The sequence below is a fragment of the Trichoderma aggressivum genome (assembly GCF_033847375.1).
Source record: "Trichoderma aggressivum f. europaeum strain CBS 100526 chromosome Unknown scaffold_040, whole genome shotgun sequence".
Lineage (NCBI taxonomy): Eukaryota > Fungi > Ascomycota > Sordariomycetes > Hypocreales > Hypocreaceae > Trichoderma > Trichoderma aggressivum.
In genome coordinates this window covers 220,257-246,174 of record NW_026946406.1, presented here as the reverse complement: position 1 = coordinate 246,174, position 25,918 = coordinate 220,257, and the positions used below count along the sequence as shown (strand labels likewise).

Here is a 25,918-nt window from a genome sequence, read left to right as displayed (position 1 = left end):
TCTGTTCGAGCAGTGCATCAGATATCATCATCGTCAGCTCCGGGAATAGACTCTCCCGTATCCATCTATGCCTGCACTGATGAGATGCAAGTGAGCTGAAGCATTTCAGCACTTCAGCACTCTCAAGTCCCCTGTTCTCCCCGGATATCCGGGCATTCCAGCGCTCCGTAGTGGAGTGGTTGGGCCGTTGGCACCCACCAAACGCAATGCACGGCCAGGATCGCAGATTCAGGGGGAAGAAATTCGCCGTGCCTGGAAGCGACTTTGGCTTGGATATGGATTGGACGGCAGTGGTTTCGGCGAATGACTGATTACATCACCAATGTTGGCTGTTGGCTATGGTAGACGATGCTCGTATGAGATTTGCCGGCTTCAACCTATGTGTTCTGCGCTTATCATGTCGCAATTGTCGCGAGAAATCGAATCGCATGCGTTGATGTCGCGTGACAGCGAGAGCAGTGCTTTGTTGCCATAGTTGTAACACCTCAGGCTTCTAAATAGATATTACCAAGGATGATGAGGTCCTCTAAGCTGCATGACTACCTCCATGCCCGTACATGTAGGTATCGCATGTACTACGGTGCAAGGATGGTAAGCCCCAATTTGAGCTCAACACCCGCGATAACCAGGCCGAGTACGACAAACTCGTACTGAGGATATACGCCAGGCATACGCTCGCTGCAAGAGTCGAGTTTTTCACTTCCAAGACTGCATCTAGGACCAAAGTGGCTGTATGATTCAATTGGAATGCAGAAATGGCCCCGGGCATGCCCAGGGATCGTCGCTGTCTGTGGCGAAGCACAGATCGGCTATAGCCGTCCCAACTCCTGGCCCTACCGCTAGGACCGAGTGTTTTGCGTGCTTACAGTATTTCAGCTACTACTACTCAGAGTCTGTGTGTGCTGTAATGTGTGTGTATGTGTGTGTTTTAAGCACTTGTGAGTTTACCAGAGTTCGACAGAGATTGACGGAAGCAGTATGTAAAAACCACCGATCGAGATCATGATGGGGTGGTGGTGTAAAACCCGCTGGTGGCAAAAATAGCAACTCGGGCTTTCATCCCGGCGAGGATCTCTCAAAGGGACCCCGCAGCGATGATCATTACTGCTTGAATTGATGGCTTCCGTCAGCGGTTCTCAAGAGAGGGAGAGACAGAGAGAGAGAGAGACAGAGAGAGAGAGAGAGAAGATATCTTCGTGTTTGAGGCGATAGTCGAAATGAGCTATGGGGCACGAAGCAGCATGCATGAGAGAAGCAAATACGATGATGATGCAGAGGGACGGATAAGGTAGGGCACCTACTAATGCATGCAGGTGTCCATGCATGGCGCGAAGATAAAAATACATGTCGGATGGCTATCAAGACTGGGTCGTGGCTGGCTGGTGTATTGGAATTTGAGCCATTCATTCGTTGCAACAGTTCGTCCAGTCATTCTCACTCATTCTTTTTCTTTCATCCGTTGTCTTCTCTCCATCTTGCCTTGGGTAGTACAGATAGATATTCCTGCACATGAAAGCCACAGCACAGTAATGCCCAGAAACGCCCAGTAGAAATGCCCCGTCTAGTGCTTATAACGCCCTGCTCTCAAACGCTCTCCTCATCAACTTGTTCCTCGTATTCTGCGTCAACTCTCTCTCTCTCCACCGCACGCGGCCCACTCAACTCTCGCTGGTTCCTGGCATCAAACCGCCACCACTCAGGTTCCGCGTGCTAAGCAGCCGCTAACGCTGCAGTGGCTTTCAGGGGTTGCAAAAATAGCAGCTCGAAGCTTCTTGGGAGCACTACAGTACAGTAGAGGCAAAGAGCCACTCCGCGACTTAGTGGCCACTGAGGTCTCTTGGGGCCTCTTGGCCCAGCCTTTGCGAGTCCACAAGGGGCAGCACCGGACAGGGGCTCGGGCCAATGGGGGGCGCGGCGGCGAGGCAGTTTGAGCCGTGAGCGTTTGGGCGAAACGGGGGGTGGAGGGCGAGGAGAAGGAAAAAGAGAAGGAAAAAAATTGCCTGAAACAACGGTCCCCAGTTATCTGTGTCTGGAGTTGAGGCCACTAAGCTGGGTTGAGCATGAGACAGTGGACGGGCTATATTGACAAGGCTGGACTGGACTGTATGCTGTAGAGAATTCGACAAGATGGAAGATGGGAGATGGAAGATGGGAGATCAAGGGTAAAAATGCTGCTTCGATAAGATGACGGAGGTTTCCAGCAGCATCATCACATATCAATATCAATACCAATACTGTACAATACTATTTCTACCCGGTTGAATAGTATTAATAGACACGCTTAAATAGTGCAGACAGGCATTGATCACCAGATTGCCATCGCGCCTTGGTATTTGGCATCGAGGTACTTGTACCTACTAACACCCATTGATGATCTCCCATCGATTAACCCGTTGGCATGTGCCCTCAGCCCACCAACTTCTTTTCCACCTCAAGGGCTCTCTCCATCCCTCTCTCTAGCCCTCCAAGGGCCCGGATAGAGCGTCAGATGCATCCATTTTAACGGCCCTGGACCCTCCCTGGCGTGTCTCGCTTCTCCATCCGAGCTTGGGCCCGATGCCATCTGTGATCCTCGACGCAACACTACACTTGACTGGCAGCACACGCGGGCACACCATCCCCATCCAGGCATCGCCCTGGTTCCCTCTTTTCCTGCTCACCTGGCCACTCGAATCCCCCATCCGAATGACCCCCCTGGTCGCCTCGAGCCTTTCCTCTTCTTCTACTTTCATCCTCCTCTTCTTCTCCTGCTGCTTCTGCCCTCCAAAAGCCCTGCCTCGTCTGCGATTCTCTAGCAGAGAGCGTCCCTCGTTTGTGCGTCTCGGTTTTTTGGCTTGGCTTGGGTCTTCATCCACTCTCGTTTTCTGGTTTCCCGACCCCTTCGCCCTTCGCTCGCTGCTCGATCTGGCGACTTGGCAACCGACAGGCATCATCGCAAGCGACATTGCCCCTGACATCACGCTGGTGACGCAACACTCGGATTGCGGATTCCTCTTGGGGACGCGTTTTTCTCGGCCAGCCTTTGAGCTCTTGATTGAGCCACGACCGGCCCTGTATCCGCTGCTCGGCGCAACAAGTCACCAACAAAGCTGCTACCCGCCTCTTGAACGCTCTCGTTTGCGCGGTGGAAATTCAGCCAGTGTCGAGATTGCGCCCTGCCTTTCTTCCTTCTTCCTTCTTCCTCTTCTTCTTTGTTTTCAGTGGACAAGTAAACCGGTCTTTTGCCCTTGGTGGGCGCCCAAATCTGCATCATGACCTTTCAAGACCCTGTCATACAATGGCTTCGGGCGCGCGACGACACCAACACCCCCAGCTCCGATAGCAACAATCCTGCGAACCAGCTGCTAAATCTACTCAAAGATCCCTTCTCTGGCACGGTTAGTCAATCACGTCTACCGGGCGCAGTGTCTTTTTTCATAATTCTAACCTGGCGGCCTTGTAGCTTGCGTCGGCTTCCGTTTACTCTGCGTTGGGTATTTCCCTCGGCATCACGGCCTTTGTCGCCATCGTCTTCTCCTTCATCAGACCTTACAATCAGTCCGTGTACGCCCCGAAGCTGAAGCATGTCGACGACAAGCACGCTCCGCCTCCACTGGGCAAGAAGCCGTGGTCGTGGATCATGCCCTTGATGAGCACCCACGAAGAACAATTGATGCACACCATCGGCATGGACGCCACCATCTTCCTGCGCGTGATGCGCATGTGCCGCAACATGTTCTGTATCCTCGCCATCATTGGCATCGGTATCCTTGTCCCGATCCACTCAACCAAGTCTGTCAAGTATCCGGGGGAGGTAACCACCTCCAACAGCTGGATTACCACCATTACTCCCTTGAATGTCTATGGTAAATGGATGTGGGGGCAAGTGGTCATTGCTTGGGTCTTCGACATCATCGTTTGCTTCTTTTTGTGGTGGAACTACCGCAGGATAATGCAGCTTCGGCGCAAGTACTTTGAGAGTGAGGACTATCAAAGCAGTCTGCACTCGCGAACGCTAATGGTAAGCTGGCTGCTCATTGTCGAAACTCTCCCTCCACTTGTTCTGGATGACAGAAACAGCCGACTGACCATGAACCTAGTTGTACGACATCCCCAAGCAAGGCTGTTCTGATGAAGGCATTGCGCGCATCATTGACGGTGTCGCGCCCAACTCATCTTTCGCGCGAACCGCCATTGCCCGAAACGTCAAGGACCTCCCCGACCTCATTGCGGCGCACGATCGAGCGGTTCGGAAACTGGAAAAGGTCCTGGCCATCTATCTCAAGAACCCCCAGAGCCTGCCGCCGCGACCAACCTGCAAGCCTTCCAGGAAGGACCGCTCGTACGGCACTTATCCAAAGGGCCAGCGGCTGGATGCCATTGAGTACTACACACAGCGCATTCGAGAACTCGAAGTGGAGATCAAAGAGGTCAGAGCAAGTGTCGACAAGCGGAGCTCCATGCCTTTCGGATTTGCCAGTTACTCGGACGTCTCCGAGGCGCACGAGATTGCCTACATCACCCGCAAAAAGAAGCCCCACGGCACTACCATCAAGATGGCGCCCAAGCCCATCGACATCATCTGGCAAAACATGCCGCTGTCCAGCTCTACCCGAAGTCGCAGGCGGTGGATCAACAGTTTTTGGATTGTCCTTTTGACCTTTTTATGGATTGCGCCCAACGCCATGATTGCCATCTTCCTCGTCAACTTGGGAAATCTGGGCAAGGTCTGGCACGGATTCCAGGTGTCCCTGCAAAAGGAAACAACCTTCTGGGGCATTGTTCAGGGTATTGCGTCCCCTGCCATCACGTCGGGTGTCTATCTGGCTCTCCCCGTCATTTTCCGTCGCCTGTCCATCAGGGCCGGAGACAAGACAAAGACGGGACGTGAGAGACACGTCATGGCCAAGCTCTACGCCTTCTTCGTCTTCAACAACCTCATCGTCTTCTCCTTCTTCAGCGTCATCTGGTCCTTTGTCGCTGCCGTCGTCACCGATGCCGACGACGGACTGAACGCGTGGGACGCCATTGTCAAGGAAAACATTGCGGCCATGATCTTCACTGCCTTTTGCAACAACAGCCCCTTTTGGATCACCTATCTTCTGCAGCGACAGCTCGGTGCCGCCATTGACCTCGCCCAGCTCTGGCCACTCATCAGCGCCTTTTTCCTCAAGAGGTTCTCCAGCCCTACGCCACGAGAGCTTATTGAGCTGACGGCCCCGCCGGCGTTTGATTATGCCAGTTACTACTGCTACTTCCTCTACTACTCGACTGTTACGCTGTGCTTCGCGGGTATTCAGCCCCTCGTCCTTCTCGCGACGGCCCTGTACTTTTGCATCGATTCCTTCCTGAAGAAGTACTTGATCCTGTACCGCTTCGTTACCAAGACGGAGTCTGGTGGCTTGTTCTGGCGTGTCATCTTCAACCGTTTCATCTTCGGCACCGTCTTGTCCAATGGAGTTTTCCTGCTGACGTGCTGGGTGCGCGGAGACGGCACTCACATTCAATTCTATGCCGTGTGCCCCTTGCCTATTCTCCTGATCCTTTTCAAGATTTACTGCGGAAGGGCCTTTGACGATAAGATCCGATACTACAAGATATCTGCTGCACGAAAAAGCCAGGGCCCTGAAAGCATGCAGAAGGAGAGCCGCCTCCGAAGTGAGAAGCTGGCTAGTCGCTTTGGCCACCCGGCTCTGTACAAGCCCCTCATCACTCCCATGGTCCACCAGAAGGCACAGAACCTGCTCCCGTCCGTCTACTCGGGACGGTTGAGTGACGGCAGAGATGGCGCAAACAATGCAGACCTGATGACCGTCAGCGGCTACTCGGACGTGTACGCCCTCAACGCCATGCAAGGTGGTAAGCCCGGCAAAGCTGCTGACGGGGTGCCTGGATTCGAGTTCGTCTCGGAGGCGCACATGGACTTTGAGTATTACAAGAATCGGGCAGAGTTTACTGAAGAGCACGGAGGCGGTGAAATGTACGGCAAGGAGTTTGACGGCTTCAGGCCGGGAACGCCCGGCTCGCTCGACAGCAGCTCCAGGCCGGGAACACCATCCAACCGCCACGTCACGCCCTTTTCTCCCGGAAACGTGAAGCTGCCGACGCCGCAAGAAACAAGCTACCAGTCCTACAGGCCCAGCCCCTACGCGGACGATTCCATCGGTCGCCATCGCAGCCCCCTCTATGCCCAAGACAACGGCAGTTCGTCAGGCCTGGTGAGCAATGCCGTGGGCCCGGCCATGGTGCCGCCCGCGTCGTATCGAGACATGTCTCAGGAACGGTCACGGAGTCCCGCACCGGGTATGCCTCTGGCAGGCTATCAGGAAGTATCGCTTGATCGGACCCGGAGTCCAGCAGTCGGTTCGCCAGCCTCAACGCCCGGCGCGGGGGTGGGCGGACCGCGGGGATACAGCGGCCTCCCCCAACAAGAGGAGCAGGATGTCGATCCCATGCAGTACAACTACTTTAGGGGAGGATCTCGACCGACGAAGCCTCCCGGACAGGGCTGGTAAAAGAGACATGTGACGAGAAACAATGGCTGCCGCAGTCCTTGATAAGCGGGACTCGGAGATGAATGAGGCGGTATATATTTTGTGTTTGACAAGGGGGCTCTGCATGGCGTTTACGGGTTTTAGACTAGATGGCTGAGACCTCTGGATATTTGAGATGAGAGGCGTAGCACCTTTTGACGTTTGGGGGGGTTTTTTTTTTGGAGACTTGGAGATTTTGGAGATTTTTCTGCACTATTTGGATAAAAATGTCCAGTTATTTTTTGACTTCTTGGATAGGATATGAAAGAAATATTACGAAGCTTTGTTGTACATGGTCCTTTTTTTTTCTCCGTTAAAGTATATATCATATTATTACTATTACCATATTGTTGTAGAGTGCTGAGATTAATATTGTCTGTGTCTGGCGTGATCCAGCTGTAAGGTGTATTCTTTGAAAATAACATTACCCGTCTTCTTCTTCTTCTTCTTCTTCTTCTTCTTCTTCTTTCTTTCTTTGTCTTTGTCTTTGTCTTTGTCCTTGTCTTTTCTAGTCAAAATCCAAACATCTAGACAAACGTGTTGCCAGTCTCGCAAAACCTCGCAGCATACAAACTCAAATCTTCGGCCAACTGGTTCACCACGTCTTCCTTCAGCACGGCATCATGCCACGACAAGCCAATGGTCAACTTGGACCCAGCCACGCTCGCAACGTTGACGGCAACCGGCGGCCCAGCAGCCATGGCCCCGTTGGTAAAGAGCATGCGCGTGGCCCGGGGAACGTCCGCCTGCGCCTCTGGGTTCTTGAGCACGCCAATGTTGCTAATCTCCCAGGACTCGGTGCGCTGCCTGCCGTCCCTGCCGCGCCAGAAGGAGAACCAGTCGCCGACGAACTTGAACATGGCCATGATGTCGTCTTTGGGCAGGGAGGCGAGCTTGGCGGTGAGTTCGTCCTTGACTTGGCGGGCGTTTTGCCAGATTAGGGCCGTGGTGTCGGCGTTGGGGGCGCGGAGAGCGGACACCGCCTTTGGGGAGAAGTGGTGTGTCGTGGCGGCGACGAGGCAGCGGAGAGATGTCACGTATGCGGGATCCATGGAGGGAGAAGTAAAGGGCCGGAGACTGATGGGTGTAGATGCTGCGAAGGCGGGCGCCTCGGTTGGAGAGGAGATGCGGGATGACAGAGAGGCGAGGACGAGGGAGTGCAGGAGAGCTGTGACGGTGACGGAGTGTTCTCTGCAGGCGGAGAGAAGCGTTGCGAGGGCCTCGGGCGAGATGTCGACGGGCCTGACACGCGTCTTGTAGGGCAGCGAGAGGTCGACGGGGATGGCGTTCCAGATGGGCTGCTTGGGGGGCTGGAGGAACGAGGGGCCGAGGGCGGTCCAGAGGGTGCGCACGGTATAGCCGATGGAGAGGGTGAAGTCGACGACTTTCTCCTGGGTTTCGGGGAGTGACGATGGCGGCTCTGGAAAGGAGAGGATTTGCTCTGGCTCGGCCGGGATTTGTTGGCCTTGGTAAGCGGGCGTTGCGAGAAGCATCTCGTGAAAGCGGCGGCCGCTGGTTCCGTCCATAAGGGAGTGATGATAGGCAAAGAAGACGTCTTCCTGCCCTTTCAACTGCTCCGTGACATCGGGATTGCCGCTGCTGGGCCTGAGGATGGTGATTCTCCAGGGAGGCCGCACGGCGAGGTCCTGGAACTTTTGGTCATGTTCCCAGCCCTGATGCTCGGCAACTCTGTCCTCATACTCTTGGACGGATTGACAAGGCACGACAATGACGGAGACTTGGCTGCGCAGATCGATGGAGGGGATGTGGATGAAGTGGGCGTCGTTTGTGTCGTCCCCCGTGATGCCGACACGCAGCATGGGCTGGTCCTTGATGGCGGTTGCGAGAGCGGCGAAGAAGTGCGGGCTGATGGATGTGCCGTCGGGCTGAGAGGATGGAGGGTGAGAGTAGCGGCATGATACGGTGACGCAGCGGTAGATGCCGAGATTGTGACGGGAGGAGGAGAAGAGTTCGCTGGATCGGGGTGTGAGTATGTGAGTATGTACGTGTATGAGAATGATGGAGGTGAAGCGAGGTGTAGGGCTTACTTGTGTCCGAGTTTGCGGAGGATGTGGGGAGTGTTGCCGGAGCCCATTGTGATTCAATTGATTTGTTTATGATGGATTGAGTGGTGGATTGGGCTGAAAGAGAGGGATGGGCTTGGATGTTGATGTTGCTGCCTGATGTGTTTGACGGGATGTCTTTTGGTGGTGAGGGTGAAGAGCCCTGCGGACCTCGTCGCTTGAGGTTGTTACCACCGAGATATGTATATTATCATAGGATGGGATGATGTTGGTTAAAACAGTAATCAAGAAAGAAGAAAGGGAAGAGAAGAAGCTCGGTTTAAAAGCAAGGCTGAAAGCAGATGAATAATATAGCTACAATGCGATTGTTTCAAGGGCGCCCTTGTCTATTGGCTCGGCGGAGGATGCAGATGCATGTACTAAAAGAGGTAGCCAATCCATACTAACTAAAACTATTTCGTGCCTGGGGCTAAGGGAAAACACGCAACACTCTCTGGAGGGGTTAATCCTCGGGGCATCGCAAAGAGAACTATTGTCCGAGCCCGAGAGAGAGAGAGAGAGAGAGAGACGTTAAGCCTTTAGAGGGCAATCCGCTGAGTGTCGTTGCATGTCGTATTACATCAGTACGCGGTGGGTACATGGACCTTGAGAGGCTGGAATGTCTGCCAAATGATAGCCATGGATCTATTGACGAAATCAAGAGTACGAGTACACTGGATGGCAGCGCTAGAATGAATTGCCTGGAAAGAGTTGGCCAGTGCGAGGGTGAAGACGTGATGTAAGGGGGAGAAGAGAACAATGTGGACAATGTGTGGTGCGGATGGTACTGGATTCGCCAGATGACGATGGAGCCGAGTTGAATTGAATTGAACTGAGTTGTGGCTGATTTTGGTAAGAGACTTGGCTGGTACTGTAGTGGTTTCACAAGCCTCAGTTCATGTGCTACAAGATACATACAAGCCAAAGAACTACGAACAATGAATGAGACACAGGCATTCAGATATATACAGTAAAAGCCAGGCCGAAGATTTCATCTGGGCCCAACACAACAACAATGCTAAAATGGGCGATTGTGGTGTGTTGGCTGCCGTCTCATTGGCTGCGGACCGGCTGACTTGGAGGGTGCACCATGATTTTAAGTTTGGCGGCGGCCAGCGCTGATCAATTTGGAGGTCTAACAAATGTCTGTGTCATATGGGCAATTCAAGTCAATTATGCTGTACAGTATTAGGTTTGTTGTGTAGTAGATTGTCGAGATGTTGCTACAATTAAAAAGACTCTGGCGTGGACTGAGAGATGCTTCTGAGCGCCTCACCTCGGTAATATCACCACCTCTCCACGTATTGCCCAAGACGGCCCAGGAACACAAATCATCAAATCAACCCACCACTGTAGTGCATCCAATAACACATTTTGCCGATACACACAGTATCTCAGCTGATGCGCTCGTTATGCTGGATTCAGGGCAAAAGTCGGCACACGTGCTCTATCGAGGCTACACCGACTGATACGATGGGATTCGTGCGGTCTTATTGGTGACGAGTTAGTCATGTATGTACCTGCTTCATGCATACATGCTGAAGACTCGCCATCTCACACCAACCAATACAGATACGAGGCAGATTCTTGTCGAGGCTCATACCCCGTTGCTGCGACTCAAACAACTTCAACAACATCGCATTGATGCTTCTCCCATGTTAGAATCACGTCAACTCAAAACGGCCAAAGCTCCGTCCAGCTTGGACTCGGCTTGGCCCGTGACAAGTTCGGCAAACCTTGTCCGTGCATCTGACAGGTTGCAGCCAAATGCCTGTCACGGCGACTTTTTCTAAAAACAAACCAAAGATGCTGTCCATCTACGTAGAATCCAGTCAAAATTAGACTGTTTTGATTGCATCTTCACTTTCAATTGACTCTTTTGCGACACTGACCTGCTGTTCCTTTTCACGTGGTTCAAGTACCTCCCTCGACCAAAAATAGGGCAGCGCCTCGTATAACAATACCCCGACGCACGGGCCAGTGGACAGCAAGCACATGTCCCAAAAAAGTCACAGAATCGCCCCCTGTCCAATCGACCGCTAGTCGCCAGAACGCGCTCGCTCTCCTTCGTTCAAATCTTCTTCCCTTGTGCTTTTCGTCCTTTTCATTGCCTTTTGCTCCTCCCAGCGTCCAAACATATTGATTCCAAGCAGCCAGAATAGCTTCCATCGCACAGGCGTTGCGACTCGCTACAGATACGAATACGATTTCTCTTTAAACCCATCAGCTTCTACTTGTACAGCATCTCGTCCATCCGGCCTCGACTTTGATCCTCCCGTCGCAAAGGGCCATGACGCGCCTCGACTGAATCACGATTCACCAGCAAAAGCACCATCGCCTGCTGCAGTAACCATGCGCTTTTCCGCCGCAGCATCCAATTCCGTCGATTCGTCTTTATTCCAATAGTCACAAAGAGCTTGCAATGCAGGAGCATCAAGCAATTGGCGTCCGGCAAAATGGACGTCCCGCATCCTTATACGTGAATGACGGCAGTCGGAAGCCGTTATTCGGCCGGCCAGATGACGGCAGTGAAAATCAATTGCACGTCTACACGGCCAAGACGCCGGGCTTCTCGAGGATAGGAATGGGAGCAGCCACGAGCATGTCCGGCGGCGACCACGCGACGGGCCTGCGGAAGCCGAGGCCCGTCTCCGAAGGCTTCTTCTCGACCCGAGACCAGGCAAATACCAATGGCAACGCCAATGCCAACTCCAGCGTGCTCTCGTCTGGAGGCACCCGAATCCCCCGACTGAATAGCACGCGCCGGAAGCCCATCTCGTTGCGCAAGGCCATGGAGCTCGCAGAGGGCGAGGAAGAGGCGGCAAAGCTGATGCACGAGGCAGGCCTTGACGACCCCGTTGCCGTCGACGGCTCGCCCAGTCCGGCGCCCAGGCCCTGGAGGACGAGGACGGCTTCCGAGGTGTCTGAGCTGCAGCGGGTGCTCGGGGCCGACCATCTCGACACCAAAGGGCGCAGCAAGATTCCCTCGGCGCGCAACTCCAACCTCAGCGCAACGCTCGTGGGAGGCAGGGAAGGAGCAATATCGCCGGCCAGGGCCACCCGCCTCACCGGCGCCGACGGCCTCGTGCGACAGCGATCGGCCGAGTTTGTCAGTCCTGCCATCCGCAACGCCCTGCGGTCTGGAGGAGCACACAGAGACGCCACCGCCACCACCGCCAGCGGCACCAGCGGGCTTCCAGAACTGGTCCCGGGCATCGAGGATATCCCCCTTTCCACGGTCGACCCTGCCCTCTCGGCGGCAACGCTCGTCCAGCGATCTTCTCCCGACAAGAGCTTCGCCTGGCAGATGGATGAGGATTTCACCGCCGGCGAGTTGCAGATCTCCGAGAGTCCACGCGTTAGGGTCGGGACTCGGCCGTTTGCGAGTCGCCTCGGATTCCGCGACGATGGAAAGCAAGACTTTGACAGCCTGCCCCGTCTCGCCAATCCAGGGTCTCGCAACAACAAGCTAGACGAAATCCGAGCGCTCGAGCTTAAGGCAAACGGCAGCCATATACCGCTGGCACACCAATCACGGCTGAGGCCACCAAATACAAAACTTGAGGAAATACGCGCAAGGGAAGGGCAGGTGGAGCGACAGTTTCCTCTTGCCAGCAGACACCTTGACGGACTGAGAAACAACACCAAACTAGACGACATCCGGCAGCGGGAGGCCGACGGCGTGTCGAAGCGGGCCTTTGCAGCCGCTCGCCTCCAGGAAATCAAGGAGCAAAATTCCATGGCACGTCCTCGCTCCCCTGATGAAGAGCCCAAGCCTCGTCCAACTTTTGGGCTGGCGCGGCGGCGCCTAACAAAGCAAGAACCAGTCGACGATGTAAAGAAAGACGAACTGCCACAGATTCTGCGTCCAAGGACGTCTTTCGGCGGAGGGGAGTTTGGTCGACAGGTAGCGGACGCACCCACGACATTCTTTGGTCGAGATGCGAGGCGCGCAGAAGAGGAGGACAAGGCTGAAGCGGCATTGCCATCTCGCGAGCCACTGAAAAGGCTGGAAATCCACGAGCAGAAACGGGACAACCTGCTGACAAGGCCCAAACCCTTTGAAAGGCGGCCTGATGAGCAAGACCTGCTGCGCCGGCTGGCAAGGGCCGCCAGCTCCAGCCCGCCACCTGAAGACGAGCCCAGGACAAAACAGCTGCCCACTCCTCCGCCAGGTGACGAGGAACACAAACAAACCACCGCCAAATCAATCGCCGACAGGATCGCTTCTCGCATCTTTTCGAGACGCGCCTCTGCTGGCGACAAGCCTGCTGCTGCGACCACTGCCACTACCACGACTGCTGCTACGACGACGACGACCGACTTGAAAGATTCCGAAAAGCCAAAGCCCGCCGTGGGATTCATTGGCCTGCAGCGCTCACGATCGGTAGAATCCGCCAAGAGCAAGCGATCCAGCATGCAGTCAGAACCAGACCCGACGGCTAGGATAGACTCGGAGATCAAGTTGTTTGCGCCTTCGGACAACCAGTCTGAGCGAGGTTCCATACGCGCGCCATCTCCGCCTCTCGATGACTCGGACGAAGGTGACAATGGGCTAGACGAGTCGTCAGCGATGATAACAACCCCAAGGCCCACCAAGCCTGACCCTTTGACCATGCCGACTCCGAGGATTACGGGTGCCTATGTCGAGACGCCGGTGACGGTCAAGACTGAAAAGCTGGTGCTGAAGCCCGAACTACCTGCTCCAGAGATGCAAGAGGAGGCCAAGGCACCTGCAATGACATCTGCCGAGCCGCCCGCTTCACTCCTTCGGGCCAGGAAGCCGAGCTTCTCCTCGTGGAGGAGCAGGGAGAGAAGCCAAGACCAGGACACTGCCTCAGATCCCGGCACGACTGACGACGGCGGCGATATTGCGCTTGCGTCGGTGGCTGCAAAGAAACCGCGGGCGAAATCGCTGCCTCGACGCAGGCCACCCATGAAGAATTCGGCCAGGCCTCCATCCGCCAAGGATGATTTGATGCAGCTGCGCCGAGAATACGACATGCAAGACTCGACATTTGACGACCTGGACGCGTTCATCGCCAATGCCAAAAAGGCAGCCAAGCTCGACGCGCCAAAGAGCGATCCTCTTCCTCCGTCCACAGTAGCCGCCGACAACTTTGATCTGGACCTTGAGTCGGAGTCTGACCCCTCTGATGTGATTAAGGGCGAGGGCCAGAAGGATGACGAGATGGCTGCCTTTGAGAGAATGAACAAGTCGCTGCAAACAGGCCTCTTACGGATCCGTTCGGCCAAACAGGGCATCGAGCGCTTCGAGGATCGCTTCGATCGCTATTCTCGAGCTCAGCCTCAGCCGCAACCTCAACCGCAACCTCAACCGGTAGCTCCTCCAGAGAAGACGGCCACAAAGGCCCTGCCTCAAGAGAAGAAGGATATAAAACCCTTGGTCCAGGAGAAGAAGGACACAAAACCCTTGATCCAAGTGAAGAAGGACACAAAGACCAAGACCCAAGCCCCCAAGGGTCACGCGCATCACAACCACAAGAATCCCACGCAAGGCTGTCCGTACTGCAAACCATCGTCGTCGTCGTCGTCATCGACAAGCTCTTCTGCCACCCCCGTTACCTACCTTCATCTTACACTGCCGCAACTATTTTATCGAACGCCAACCTTTCGCCTCACTTGGCTGGGCGTGTTCACGCTGGTTCTCTCACTGTGGTACGCCGCCGAGTCAACCATGTGCTCCGTGTACTGCCGCCCAACAACCTGTCCAGCCTCCAGGTCGCCCTGCGTCTGGTCCTTTGACGACCCCACGGATTTCGGAACGGCCCTGCCCATCAAGCTCGACCAGTGGATCACCGGCGGGCAAGGACGTCAAGTTGCAGCAATCGCATACGAGGAAGCGCACGACTTTCTCGCCGACGTGCAGGATCTCGCTCTGAGACGCGACATTACTCAGGTGGACACGGAGTCGCTCTCTCCTGAGCAGAAGCGGCGGCATAGGCGGCGGCTCCGGAAGAAGGGCCTCGTGGCCTCTGCCAGAGAGCCGCTGCCGGAGGAAAAGGCGAAGTGGGACGAGTGGCGAGCGTTGCGGTTGGCGAAGCAGCGGGCTGAGGAGACGAGGGACAAGGGCGAGAAGCCAAAGGCCAAGCCTGTGGACGACGATGAGGAGCAGGGGTGGGTGAAGATTAGGCGATGGAGGTGAAGGGGAGAAACACGACGACGGGATTCTTTTGGCGGCAGTTTTTGGTGGGAGTTTTCTCTCTCTCTCTCTCTCTCTTTTTTTTTCTTTTCTTTTCTCCACATTACTTGCCTTTTTTTTCTACCTTCTTTCTTTTCTTTCTTATATATACTACACATAATAATCGTTACTGACGAGATAATGATGAGGAGCAGGGAAACTGAACAAAAATGGAGTATGGAGCATAATACAGTCACGATGCATTGGCCGAACATTGAATATAGGTAGTATAATGAAGAAGGGTGGTTTTGTTTCATCACACCAAGTGTCGTGTTCTCGTCAATTGTTGGCTGAGTGGTATATGGAGCATTGTATGATTGTGTGTTTATATGTGTAGATATATACAATTTTCTTGTGGGACGCAACATGTGAAATTGAAATTGAACCAAGATTTCTTCTTTCTCGTAAAAACGCCAGACACCTTTTCTTCTTGCCCATCCACCGCAATGGTTGATATACACATTTAACCAGAATCCAAAAATGTAAAACGACGCCCTCTCCGTCTCGCCCATTAATTGTCTATGCCACCCCATTCGGCATCCTCCGCGCCCTCCTCACCATCCATCTCTTCGTCGTCCTCCTCCTCCTCCTTCTTCTCCACCCACGGCAGTCTCTCATCATCATAGCTGTCCAGCGCACGCTGTCGAACCGACTTGACAGGACACCTCTTGAGACTCTCCACCAACGCTCCAACCTTGTTCACAAACGCCCTCGCGTGCTCATCCTCCACAAGCGCCCCCTCGCGCTCCAGCTCGTCCACCCAAACATCAAGCACATGCAGCCTCAACCCCAGCGCAACCTTGTTCTCGTCTTCAACGTCAAAACACCACTGCGCAAACACACGCAGCACCTGCTCCGCCAAATCACCCTGAAACCCATTCTCTTTCACAACCTTGACATGCGCGGCGAACATTCTCCTAACGAGCAGGAGGAACTTGTCGAGGCGCAGCGCCTCAATGTGCGGCCACTGGACGCCGAGGACGGACCAAAAGGCGGCCAGCCAGGGCTCGACGCAGGCGGGCTGCAGGCCGGAGACGAGGCCGGCGAGGTCGGCGGCGAGGGCTTGCTGCGGACGAGGGCGGTCGGTCATCCAGAGGGCGTAGTAGAGGCCTGTCCAGAGCTTGCGGGCGTCGAGGGGGGTGAGGGAGCGGCGGGAGGAGAGGAAGGCTTGGAGGGAGGAGAGGGATTCGGTGCGGAGTTTGCGGTCTGTTGATGCCAAGGTTAGCATGGTTGTGTCGTGGGAAGAAGAAGAGAGAAAAAGGTGACGAACCGCTTGAGGCGAGGTTTTTGATAAAGGGCATCTGCTGCGCTTCTTGCGCAGAGACGGCGGCGGCGGCGGCCATGGCTGGTGGAGATTTTTTTTGTATGTGTGTGTATTCTATGTATATATGGCTGGATTGAGTCGAGAATTGGATTATACGGCGTGTATGAATGGAATAGGTACGTTGGATAGTACTGGTTACTGGACGAGCAGGTGGTGAGAGTTGGTAGGGAAATTTTGAAAGGCTTTGGAAAAAATCAAGGTGAAGCTTCGGTGTGAGGGTCGGTGAAGGCGAACAGGGCCCCACATGGAGATGGCCGTTGACCGAGATTTGAGGACCTGGTGCTTTGCTTTGTTGGATCTTTGTTACTATTAGTAAGTTATCACAAGTACCCGCAGGTATTACTTATACGTGCGACGTGGAATCATGCCGAAGTATTCAGTAAGAATCAGCAATATATTCCTAACCAGGCGGTAATCATACAACATCAGCCTCTTTCTTGATTCCAAACGATACCGCAGCTTCGTACCTGTACTTGCCGCCATCCCGCCCGCCCCGCCATCTGGTACGTACTCGGTACCTGGGCGTGTAACATGCAACAAGACCCCACATCCGTCATTTACAGTCACAGTCACAAGTCACAGACACGCTCAGCTACGAAGAAGAGCTTCATCTTCTTGGTTCTGCTTTCTTTTGCTCTCTCCCTCTCCCTCCATCGTCTACACCCTGCCTGACTTCACACCGCGAATACGAGCATCCCGACCAGCTGCGATAGAATCACCTCTCGCCTCTCTCTCTATCTCTCTCTCTGCATCAACGACGACGTCACGGCCGGCCTCCTCGACTCGACTCGACATTTGCCCATACGACCGAGCAGAACAACTGGCTGTTTACTCTCCTACATCTTGAAGAAGAGATAGATAGGCCTTTAACGCCATTCTTTCCGTCACATCTCTCTCTTGATCCAACTCGGACATTGCCTACCCATCACAACCATCATGTCGACCAGACGCATCTCCAAGGTAAGCCTCGCCCATCACCAGCCTCTCCTTCGTCTTTGCTTACTCTCTTCTTCTCCCCAGGAACTAGCCGAAGTCTCCCAAACCCCCATCGAGGGCTTCGTCGTCGCGCTCCCTCCCAACAACTCGGTCCACACCTGGCACGTCACCCTCCAGCCTCCAGCCTCGACCACCTTCTACCCGGGCCGCTTCGGCATCGTCCTCACCCTGCCCACCGACTACCCCTTCAAGCCCCCCGTCGTAAAGTTCGTCACCCGCGTCTACCACCCAAACGTCACAAACGACTCCCTCGGCAACGTCTGCCTCGCCATCCTCAAGGCCGAGAACTGGAAGCCCAGCACAAAGATAGTCTCTGTCCTCGAGGCCCTGCGCAACCTGCTCGTCGAGCCTCAGCCCGACGACCCCCTCGAGGAGCGCATCGCCGACGAGTATCGCAACGACAGGGCCGCGTGGGAGGCAAAGGCAAAGGCCGCCGTCACCAAGTATGCCCTCGAAGACCCCATCTTTCCGCCATCATAAAAGGCTTTCTCGGTTTTTTTACCTTTGCATTATTACAAGAGCAAGAGAGGGAGGGAGAGATGAGATGAGGTGCTGGACAAACAGGGATTGCTACAAGTCGTCGTACTTGTACATGCATACATGGGGTACGCGTAGCATAGAATGACATATGGGCGGCAGTTGAGAGACTTGCAGGATGAAGAGGGTGCATAACAGATGACTATAAAGTCTCGAGAGCATCATTGTAGCTAAGAATATGGTATCGGTGAGGTATCAGGTTGAACCAAGACAATAGTTGGCGCCAGGCTGAGGGTTGGCATGATGAAATACAACATTTCTTTTCTTGTTAATTTACTATTTGCTCATATAAACGTGAACTGAAACGTTTGTCCCTGAAAACCAACTGTTGTATCAATCTGTAGGAACCCATTTTGGTACAACATCATCATTGTTATACAAGTTGTCGTTGTTATTGTTATTAAACACCTGCGATATAAACAACTCCCGTTTACATGGAATAAAAAACCACAGCCATCCGATTAACCACGTCGATACAAGTAGTCCAGATCCTCACCAACACACACAAAACATCCAATCCACCAAAAAGACTCATCAGCACCCCAAAGCCTGCCTATCCACAACACAATGCATCGCAAAGTCACCACACACTCCAGCCGGAATCCCGCACTGCCCAGTGCAAGAAGTGCTCACGCTGGGCTTCAAGTCCACCACAAAGTTGCCGTGGCCGGTGTTGTAGTGCAGCTTCTCGCAGTCCTCGACCCAGGCGTCGTTGACGTTTCCGCGGCACGTCATGGTTGTGGATAAGTTGTTGTTGTTGTTGTTGCTGTTGCTGTTGTTGTTGGTGATGCTTTTCAGAGACAGATTTGAGGCAACAAAGGATGTAGTGTTGAAGTTGTAGAGGAACAAGGACTGATGTTGATTTCCAGTTTGCGACACACTAAATCAGAACTCGAGGGCAGCATCTCGGCTTGCTTTATATCCTTCTTGACAAGACGGGGCTCGTGGTTTAAAGAAAAAAGAATTATAGCCTAGCCAAAGCTGAAATGAGTTGTGTATTTAAAGCAAAGCTTCATAATTACGCCCCCAAATTTGCAATATTCCCTTGTGCTATTTGCTGCTTCGACACCTTTCTTACAACTTGACATGGATCAATAAATAATCAGCCAGTCAGGTATATACAGATCCTCTAAGATTTTCAAATCATGCTAGAAACTCATTCGACTAATAAACATATTCTCCAAAATCCATGGCAGTAAAACCTTCTAGTCAGAAATACAATGACCTGCTCGAGGAGCGCATCACCGTCGACCAACCAACAAACCAAGGCCCGCAACTGGGGAAACTCGCCCCAAAAACAAGCCCCTTAGAAGGAAAAAAATCTCTCATTAAACTAGATTTTAATACCTCTAACAAAATGTAGACTTGACAAGAAGCTTGTCGGCATTCTCCGTCTCGGTCCGATTCTTGTTCTTCTGTTGGTAGCTGGGGGGGTTGAATGATATACCCTTGAACTTGACTCCAAAGACCACTGCGCGTGAATGATTCAGGGAAATTTTTCATCTAGCTGGCGCTTCATCCTTCTTCTTTCTTCTAGGAACGATGTCACCGTCACTGCTCCATGTCATTTCGTCAAGACAATTCGTCTTGATTCTTCTATATAGTATAGTTCCGAGCAAACGTTCCTCTATTACACGAAGAAGCGGAGGGTCAAGTCCGGCTATGCAATAATCCCAGCAACCAACTGACGATAGGATCGGTCGAATCCTTCCGTCAAGGTAGTTTTCAAGCAATAAAGAACCTAGAATTTCCTGATCTGGTGGCGATGGCCCGAGCAGTACAACACTTAGTAGTTGCGAGAGTCCATATACTAGAATAGATTGCTAGACAAATATCCTCCATGGTACATACCACCTTTCAAAAAGTAAAGTGATACAACACTCACCTTTCCCCTTCTTCCAAAGAGCCAGGCAAGAATTCTATTCCAGAAATCTACTTGATTACTATTAAGATTGGCAAACAAGATATAGCAAATGGGAAACAATTCATCACATCACGCACAAAGCACACACACACACACACACACACACACACACACACACACACACACACACACACACACACACACACACACACACACACAAGTCAAAAAAAAGCCTTTCGTTCAAGAATTCATCATTGGCCGCGCCACAAAACAACAATTGTGTGTACACGCCAGTGGGTGTTTTGCCAATTGCTCCCTCATTCCCTCCCCAAGATTTTGTGTCCTATTCTATCCAAGTTCAAGTCGAAAAAAAAACAAGCAAAAGAGATTTTTGTACATGCCCATCCTTCTATGCTGCGCACCACAGATGTAGAAATAATAAGAAAGAAAAAGAGAAAAAGATGAAAAGAATCAACAAGATGAAAAAAAAAAACAAGAAAAACACAGCTGTCTTCTCCTTCTTTTCTTGTGTCTCGCGCATTCTTTGGCCAAAAAAAGCATCCCTTTCTTTTTTTTGTTCGCAACAAGCATTCCGTCTCTAGTTTCTCTAACAAGGGACCTGCCACAGGTTGCAGCCGTAACTGTCGTCATGGTATTTTGAAACAAGGGGGATATAAATGCGCCCGTTTTTGTATGTAATCCGCGCACCCCATATGAAGAAGTTGAAAAAGAAGAAAGAAGGGGGGTAAAGAGGTATAAAGAGAGTTAAAAGTACGGAACAAAGGAGAACAGTGATTTGTAGTCGGAGAAAGTAGTTGGAGAGAAGAGAAGTGAAGAAACGGTGAAAAAAAGAGGTGAATGAAAATGCTAATGCTTCACGCAAGATGCATCGTGGCCATTCTCCTGGGCCACGACCTGACATCTCCCTCAAACGCCTGCCGTGCTATGAATCGAAATGATGTAAATGGGAATAAAAAAAGAATTATTGCATATGCGAGTAGAAGATGAAGGTGAAAAAGAAGAAGAAAGACACAAGTGGTATCAATGGAAACTCAAACCACCACCCCCTGGGTATTAAGTAAGGATATTATTTCTTCAGCCCAAACAGGCTGCCGCCCTTTCGCTCGCCGTCGGCTTCCCGGCCGGTCGCCCCGGTTGTCGCAGCTTTACTGCGCGACCGCAGGAGAAGGTCTTGCTGGGCCTTGTCGCGCCTCTCTTGCCGGCGTTCCTCGATCACCTCTTGGCTGAGGTGGTTGAAGCCGTTGCGCCTCTTGAAGCACGTCTCCAAGACTTTGTTCGCGTCGAGCATCTTCCTAGGCATCGACTGGACCACGCCAAACATCTCCATCGGGTCTCCAATCGCCTTGATCTCCGCCTCTCCCAGCTTGAAGATGGCCAGGGCAACGCGGAAGAGCGTCTTGGATCCTTCGTAGAAGAAGACGTCCCACACGCGCAGCGTCGTCTCAATGGGCAGCGTACCGATGTAGCAGCTCATGAACCACGCAGTCATGCAGAGGGTGATGGGGGGAAGCCGTTCAGACGACAGTGCCGCGTGAGTTTCCTTGCGCTTGAGTCGAGGCGTCAGCGGGTTCAGCGGATTTCGCACCGACTTGCTGGTCATTGGTCGCGACTGCGGCTCGCCGGCGTCCAGCTCTCCTCCAATCTTGTCCCACACAGCAGGCATCGTGTCGCGGAGCTCCGTCATCAACACGCCCAGGTCCACCTTGGAGCCCTCGAGGCTCATCTCGTGCGTGCCGGGAAGGTAGATGTGGGTAATGACATTGAGCAACCAAAACGCCTGTTCCTCCGTGTCCACAAAGAGAAGCAAGAGGCCGGCAATAAAGTTGAGACTCTGGCAGTATCCAATGCGCGGGTTGTAGACGGCGAATGCGAGCAGGACGCGACGGAGAGACGCAATGAGCGGCGGCTCGCCCTCCAGCCCGACGGGGCCAGGTCCGCTGCCGTCCAAGGCCGCTCCCCTTACCGTGGATTGGCTCGCCCTCTCGCTGCTGGTGGTGGTGTCGAGCATGTCGGCGGTGGCTTGTGAGGGCTTGAACTGGATGTTGTCGGGGAAAGTCCGGTGCAGATCACGCTCAATGGCCTCGATATCGACGTGCTTGGCTTGTCTCAGTAACAGTTTATCGTAGAGACCTCCATGCTTGGCCAGAATGGCCGGTCCGCCCGCGTAGTAGAACCACGCAGCGCCGCGCCAATCTGGCGGAATGCCTTTGCGCACGAACCGCTTCGTCTTGGCGTTGGGGGCGGGGAATCGTTGCGGACGGTCAGTCATAAGGGCACTGTCCTTGAGGTAGGAAGTCCACTTCTTCCGCCGGCGCGCGAGATATAGAGAGTATGTCCTATCCCAGGCATCGTACTGCGCCCGGGTGATGAATTGGTTTTCCTTCTTGAAGCCATACCGATCTCGCGAACCCGGCTTCTCGGGCTCGGGAACGGGGAGGTGCGCCGAGGGAGAAGGGGATACCGATCGAGACTCGAGCATCGAAGGTGGTGAAATGCGCGAGGGACTCGGGCTGGGCGTGGCTCCTCGGCTGTGCGAGGTTCCTCTCGGGTCGGGTCGGACGCCGTCCGAGTCCACAGAGGGCGCAGATTCCACCGTCCTGGACGAGTCGCGCTTTTCCGGAAACTCCTCCAAGTCGTGTTCCGGGTCGTGGTCGAGGTCGTGGTCGTGGGTGAGGGCAGGCACCGTGGACGTGAAGGCAGTGCTGGAAAAGAGCATTTTGGATTGCCGGATTTCCATGTCGAGCGCGGCATGGGCGGCGGGCACCGGAGGCACCGGGTCGGCATCGAATTCGTCGCTGTGAATGCGCTCAGGGCCCGGCTCGGACCTGGCGGTCACAGGACGGTGCATGACGCTAATCATGTTGTCTGGGACGGTGTCGTTTTCAGTAGATTCTTCTTCTTCTACTACTTCTTCGTCATGAGTAGGCAGAGGCGCGCGTCCGTGCTCAAGGCTGCGTCCGTGCTCTTGCCTGTACTCTAGCTCCTGTTCCTGCTCGCGATCCTGCTCGCGATCCTGCGCCTGCTCCTGCTCGCGCGCGCGCTCTGGTTCTGGCTGTGGCTGTGGCTCTAGCTGTAGCTCCTGTTCTGGCTCCTGCTCTAGCTCTGATTCCGGAATGTGCGGATATGAATCGCCGTCGTACGGAGCAGCGCCGTAGCCAACGTTGTATTCGTCGTCGTATGGGTAGTGGTGGTAATCGTATGGGTGTTGCTGGTAGTGTTCGTTGTAATTGTTGTTGTAGGGATCGGGATAGTAGTCGTTTTCTGGGTATTGGTCGTCGTCGTCGTCACAGAAGCCTCTTTCGTACATGCCCATAACATCTTCCAGGCTCGGCTCCTCTGCCTCACCCTCCGTCTCTGCCTCAGCCCTTGCCTCGTTTTCGTTGTCGTTGCCGTAGAGTGACAGGACGGAGCTGTCCTTGGTCAGGACGCTGCTTCGCTCGGTGGCGGCGGTGCCAGTGCCAAAGGCAGACGATGATGTAAGCTGGGACCTGTAGCTGGATCGCAGTTCGTCGTCGCTCATCCAAGGAGCTGGCCCACCAGGCGCGGGAGCAAAGGCCGGACTGTCAATGCGATTCTGGTAGCCCAGCTGGGGGCGATGGCCAGCAATTGGAGGTTGTGCACTCGCGCTTCTCGAGGCTCTCGATTCGAGGTATTCGGCAGTAGGGGGAAAAGATGGAGAGACGGCATAGGAGAGTGAAGATTTTGAGGAGATGGAGGGACGTCGGGGGCGCTGCCAGGAGGGCGTGGAAGAAGGTGAAACGCTGGTCATCTCCGGCATGCGATCCGAGGGAGGGAGGGAGGCCAGCCGGAGGTTACCTGGACCGACAGGGGGCGACCTAATACTGGTACTTTGCTTCCGGGGTCTAGAAAAGTTCTCGACGGCAGGGGTCTCTGGCGTGCGTACTTGTACTTGGGTGCGCATGGACTTTGTCATCAGGGCGCTGGCCGAGTCCAGCCGCAGAGGCTCTGGCGGTCCTCTCCTGCCCATCGACGATGGTTGATACGGATGATGAGGATGAGGATGAGGGTTCTGGATCGCGGCTGGCGGCTGCTGTGGCTGGTCTTGTGGCGATGATGATGCCGCCTCGTCTAGCTGGCCGTACCGCTCGTACCAGCTGTTTTGCGAGGGCGATCGCGGAGGGAGAGGGGACATTGGGCTATGCAGCAGCATGTTGGGGCCGTTTGCCAGCGAGTCCCAGCGAGGGGACACGGGCATGGGCGAGAGCTGAGGAGGTCGTTGGCGGCCGTCGTTTGACGCTGGGAGCAAACTGAGAGGCGGAGGGGGAGCTTTGATGCGGGATGCGTAGGGCGACGTCTGCATCTGCTTGGTGATGCTGGGCTGGCGGCCGTGTCCGCCGCCGGTCTGCGAGACGGTCATTGAATTCATGATTCGAGAGGGCCTTGCTTAGTTTTCTGGTTCCCGCGAGAGCCCAGCGGCGAGCGGCCGGGCTCTATGAGGCACGTGAGGCCGTCTGCTGGATGCCGTGAGCGAGCGTGCTGAAGCCAGGCCGTGACAGCGACATTCGCGGGTTGGAGTCGTCAATACTGGGGGTGAAGAGGGCGCCGCCCCGTGCCATTGCCGCCTGCGCACGCAAACTCGGGGGATCCTTTACGGAAGATGAAGATCGGAACGAGATCCAGACCGTCGTTGGGAGAGACGGTGTTCGGCTCCAGATGCACCCAGCCTAGCTAGTCTCAGAAAGCATGCAGCTGAAAGGCGGCCGGCAGGTTTGCTTGTAGGCTAGGGGGGAAAAAAGAGTGAATCTAGTAGACCTGTCACGAAAAAACAATCCCCACCAGACAAGAAGAGAATGGAAAGGATCGATCAACGAGGCAGTTCGTCAAGTGCTATACAGGACGGAGCTTCCCCAGACCAAAAAAGAGCGGTAGCGGACAAGCAGCTACTCGTACAAATGCGACTCCAGAGTCGAGGCGGCAACGCCGAGCTGAGTTTCTCACGCCTCAGCAGACGGGGAATGCCGTAACTCGTACGGAGTCCTTACGGGCACGCTTGGTGCACAAGAAAGACGCAGCTCGCTGCAGTCAGTCTGTCGGTCTGTCAGTCCGTCCGGGCAGCGGCAGCGGCAGAAACGCTGGTGTTGCGGCGGGTTTGTCGTCGTTCGTTGGAGCTGAGTGTCGAGCTTCCAAGTGCAGGGATGACGAAAGGATCCGTCATCGAAATCCTACAACCCCGGCCGACAAGAGGAAAAAAAAAATTGGAACGGTACGAGTATCAGGGAGCTGGAGCCCGCTGTCAGGGAATCGAAGAAGCTGAGGTCAGCAGAGCAGAGCAGCAGGCACGCGACGTGGCCCGACAGCGTCCGCAGCGCCTCGGACGGCGATGGGCAGTCTTTGGAAGCACGAGGATTTGGAGAAGCAGGAGAGCATTAGGATTCACAGCGAGCGAAGTTGCTTTTGAGGGGGTCTGGAGTTGGTGTGTTCAGGGCAGAATGCAAATGCACATGCACATGCAAATGCGCATGCAGGCTGAAGTCGGGTGCAATTCCGCCCATCAATCATCCAATATCGCTGCCCATTCGCTGGTGCATGCGCCGAGAAAAAGGAATGCCACACCTGCAGGCTGCATCTGGTAGCGGGCGGCTCCCTACAGCTCCCTACAGCTCCCTACGGCAATGGATTTGATGGAGCAAGCAGGTCAACCTCCCTAGGGAGAGAATTGAGTCCCGTCTGTCTGTCTCCATGGGGGCCGGGGCCGGGGACATGGACAAAGTGCACGTACTACTGTAAGTGACGGGCTGAGCTGAGTTGGATGGATTTGATGGCTTGGGCACTTGTTACGCCACCGCTGCTGTGCTGTGCTTCTTCAGCATACACGAGCCTCAACTGGCTCAATTCAACCCAACCCGTCCATAGCACGATCCATCCATACTGGCCGGGCAAGGGCATTGAAATGTTTGCATTTTTTTTTTTGTCTAGGTAGACGAGATCAATGCTGGCCCCTCCCACCCCATCCACATCCCCTCCTCTCCCCTGGAGAAAGAAAAAAAGAGAAGAAAAAAAAAAGAGCACGACCAGCCCCCCGTCCAAAAAACGGTGGGCCTCGAAAAAAGGATCAAATCAATGGATCCAAATGGAAGATTGGAACACTTGACCGAGTGCAGCAAACCGCTGCATTGCATGAATTAGCCGCTGGTGCCTGTAAGCTCTAGCGCATCGGACCCCTCCCATCCGGCCATCCGACCGCTGCGGCCCTTCTGAGAGATCCTGGGACCTGCATTGGGCTGCCGCTACAAGCAGTATAACCATAACTGCTAGCCAGGGCCCGTTGACACCGGCATCTTCTGCCTTGGTGCCAGCCATGGCGGTCGCTCTAGCGTGGGCCACGCAAATTTGACCCATGGAATACGAAGGCGGAGCGGACGGGATATGGAGAACATA

At 54.2% G+C, this 25,918-nt stretch overlaps 6 protein-coding genes across 6 annotated transcripts; 3 read left to right on the top strand and 3 right to left on the bottom strand.

The window, feature by feature from the left end:
- Positions 1-2,556: 2,556 nt before the first annotated feature.
- Triagg1_8341 (uncharacterized protein) lies at positions 2,557-6,494 on the top strand (the record flags this gene model as incomplete). Its single annotated transcript, XM_062903177.1, has 4 exons — positions 2,557-3,208; positions 3,265-3,377; positions 3,443-4,000; positions 4,080-6,494. 4 exons carry the CDS (start codon positions 2,557-2,559, stop codon positions 6,492-6,494), a joined length of 3,738 nt encoding a protein of 1,245 aa, XP_062752751.1.
- Positions 6,495-6,878: 384 nt separating this feature from the next.
- On the bottom strand, positions 6,879-8,607 carry Triagg1_8340 (uncharacterized protein; the record flags this gene model as incomplete). The annotated part of the gene is made up of 3 exons (XM_062903176.1): positions 6,879-7,039; positions 7,087-8,486; positions 8,561-8,607. 3 exons carry the CDS (start codon positions 8,605-8,607, stop codon positions 6,879-6,881), a joined length of 1,608 nt encoding a protein of 535 aa, XP_062752750.1.
- A 2,390-nt stretch (positions 8,608-10,997) lies between these two features.
- Positions 10,998-14,741, top strand: Triagg1_8339 (uncharacterized protein; the record flags this gene model as incomplete). The annotated part of the gene is made up of 1 exon (XM_062903175.1): positions 10,998-14,741. One exon carries the CDS (start codon positions 10,998-11,000, stop codon positions 14,739-14,741), a length of 3,744 nt encoding a protein of 1,247 aa, XP_062752749.1.
- A 547-nt stretch (positions 14,742-15,288) lies between these two features.
- Positions 15,289-16,120, bottom strand: Triagg1_8338 (uncharacterized protein; the record flags this gene model as incomplete). The annotated part of the gene is made up of 2 exons (XM_062903174.1): positions 15,289-15,983; positions 16,048-16,120. The coding sequence occupies 2 exons, from the start codon at positions 16,118-16,120 to the stop codon at positions 15,289-15,291; spliced, it is 768 nt and encodes a 255-aa protein (XP_062752748.1).
- A 917-nt stretch (positions 16,121-17,037) lies between these two features.
- Triagg1_8337 (uncharacterized protein) lies at positions 17,038-17,577 on the top strand (the record flags this gene model as incomplete). The annotated part of the gene is made up of 2 exons (XM_062903172.1): positions 17,038-17,061; positions 17,122-17,577. 2 exons carry the CDS (start codon positions 17,038-17,040, stop codon positions 17,575-17,577), a joined length of 480 nt encoding a protein of 159 aa, XP_062752747.1.
- Positions 17,578-20,585: 3,008 nt separating this feature from the next.
- On the bottom strand, positions 20,586-23,906 carry Triagg1_8336 (uncharacterized protein; the record flags this gene model as incomplete). The annotated part of the gene is made up of 1 exon (XM_062903171.1): positions 20,586-23,906. One exon carries the CDS (start codon positions 23,904-23,906, stop codon positions 20,586-20,588), a length of 3,321 nt encoding a protein of 1,106 aa, XP_062752746.1.
- Between the last annotated feature and the right edge of the window lie 2,012 nt (positions 23,907-25,918).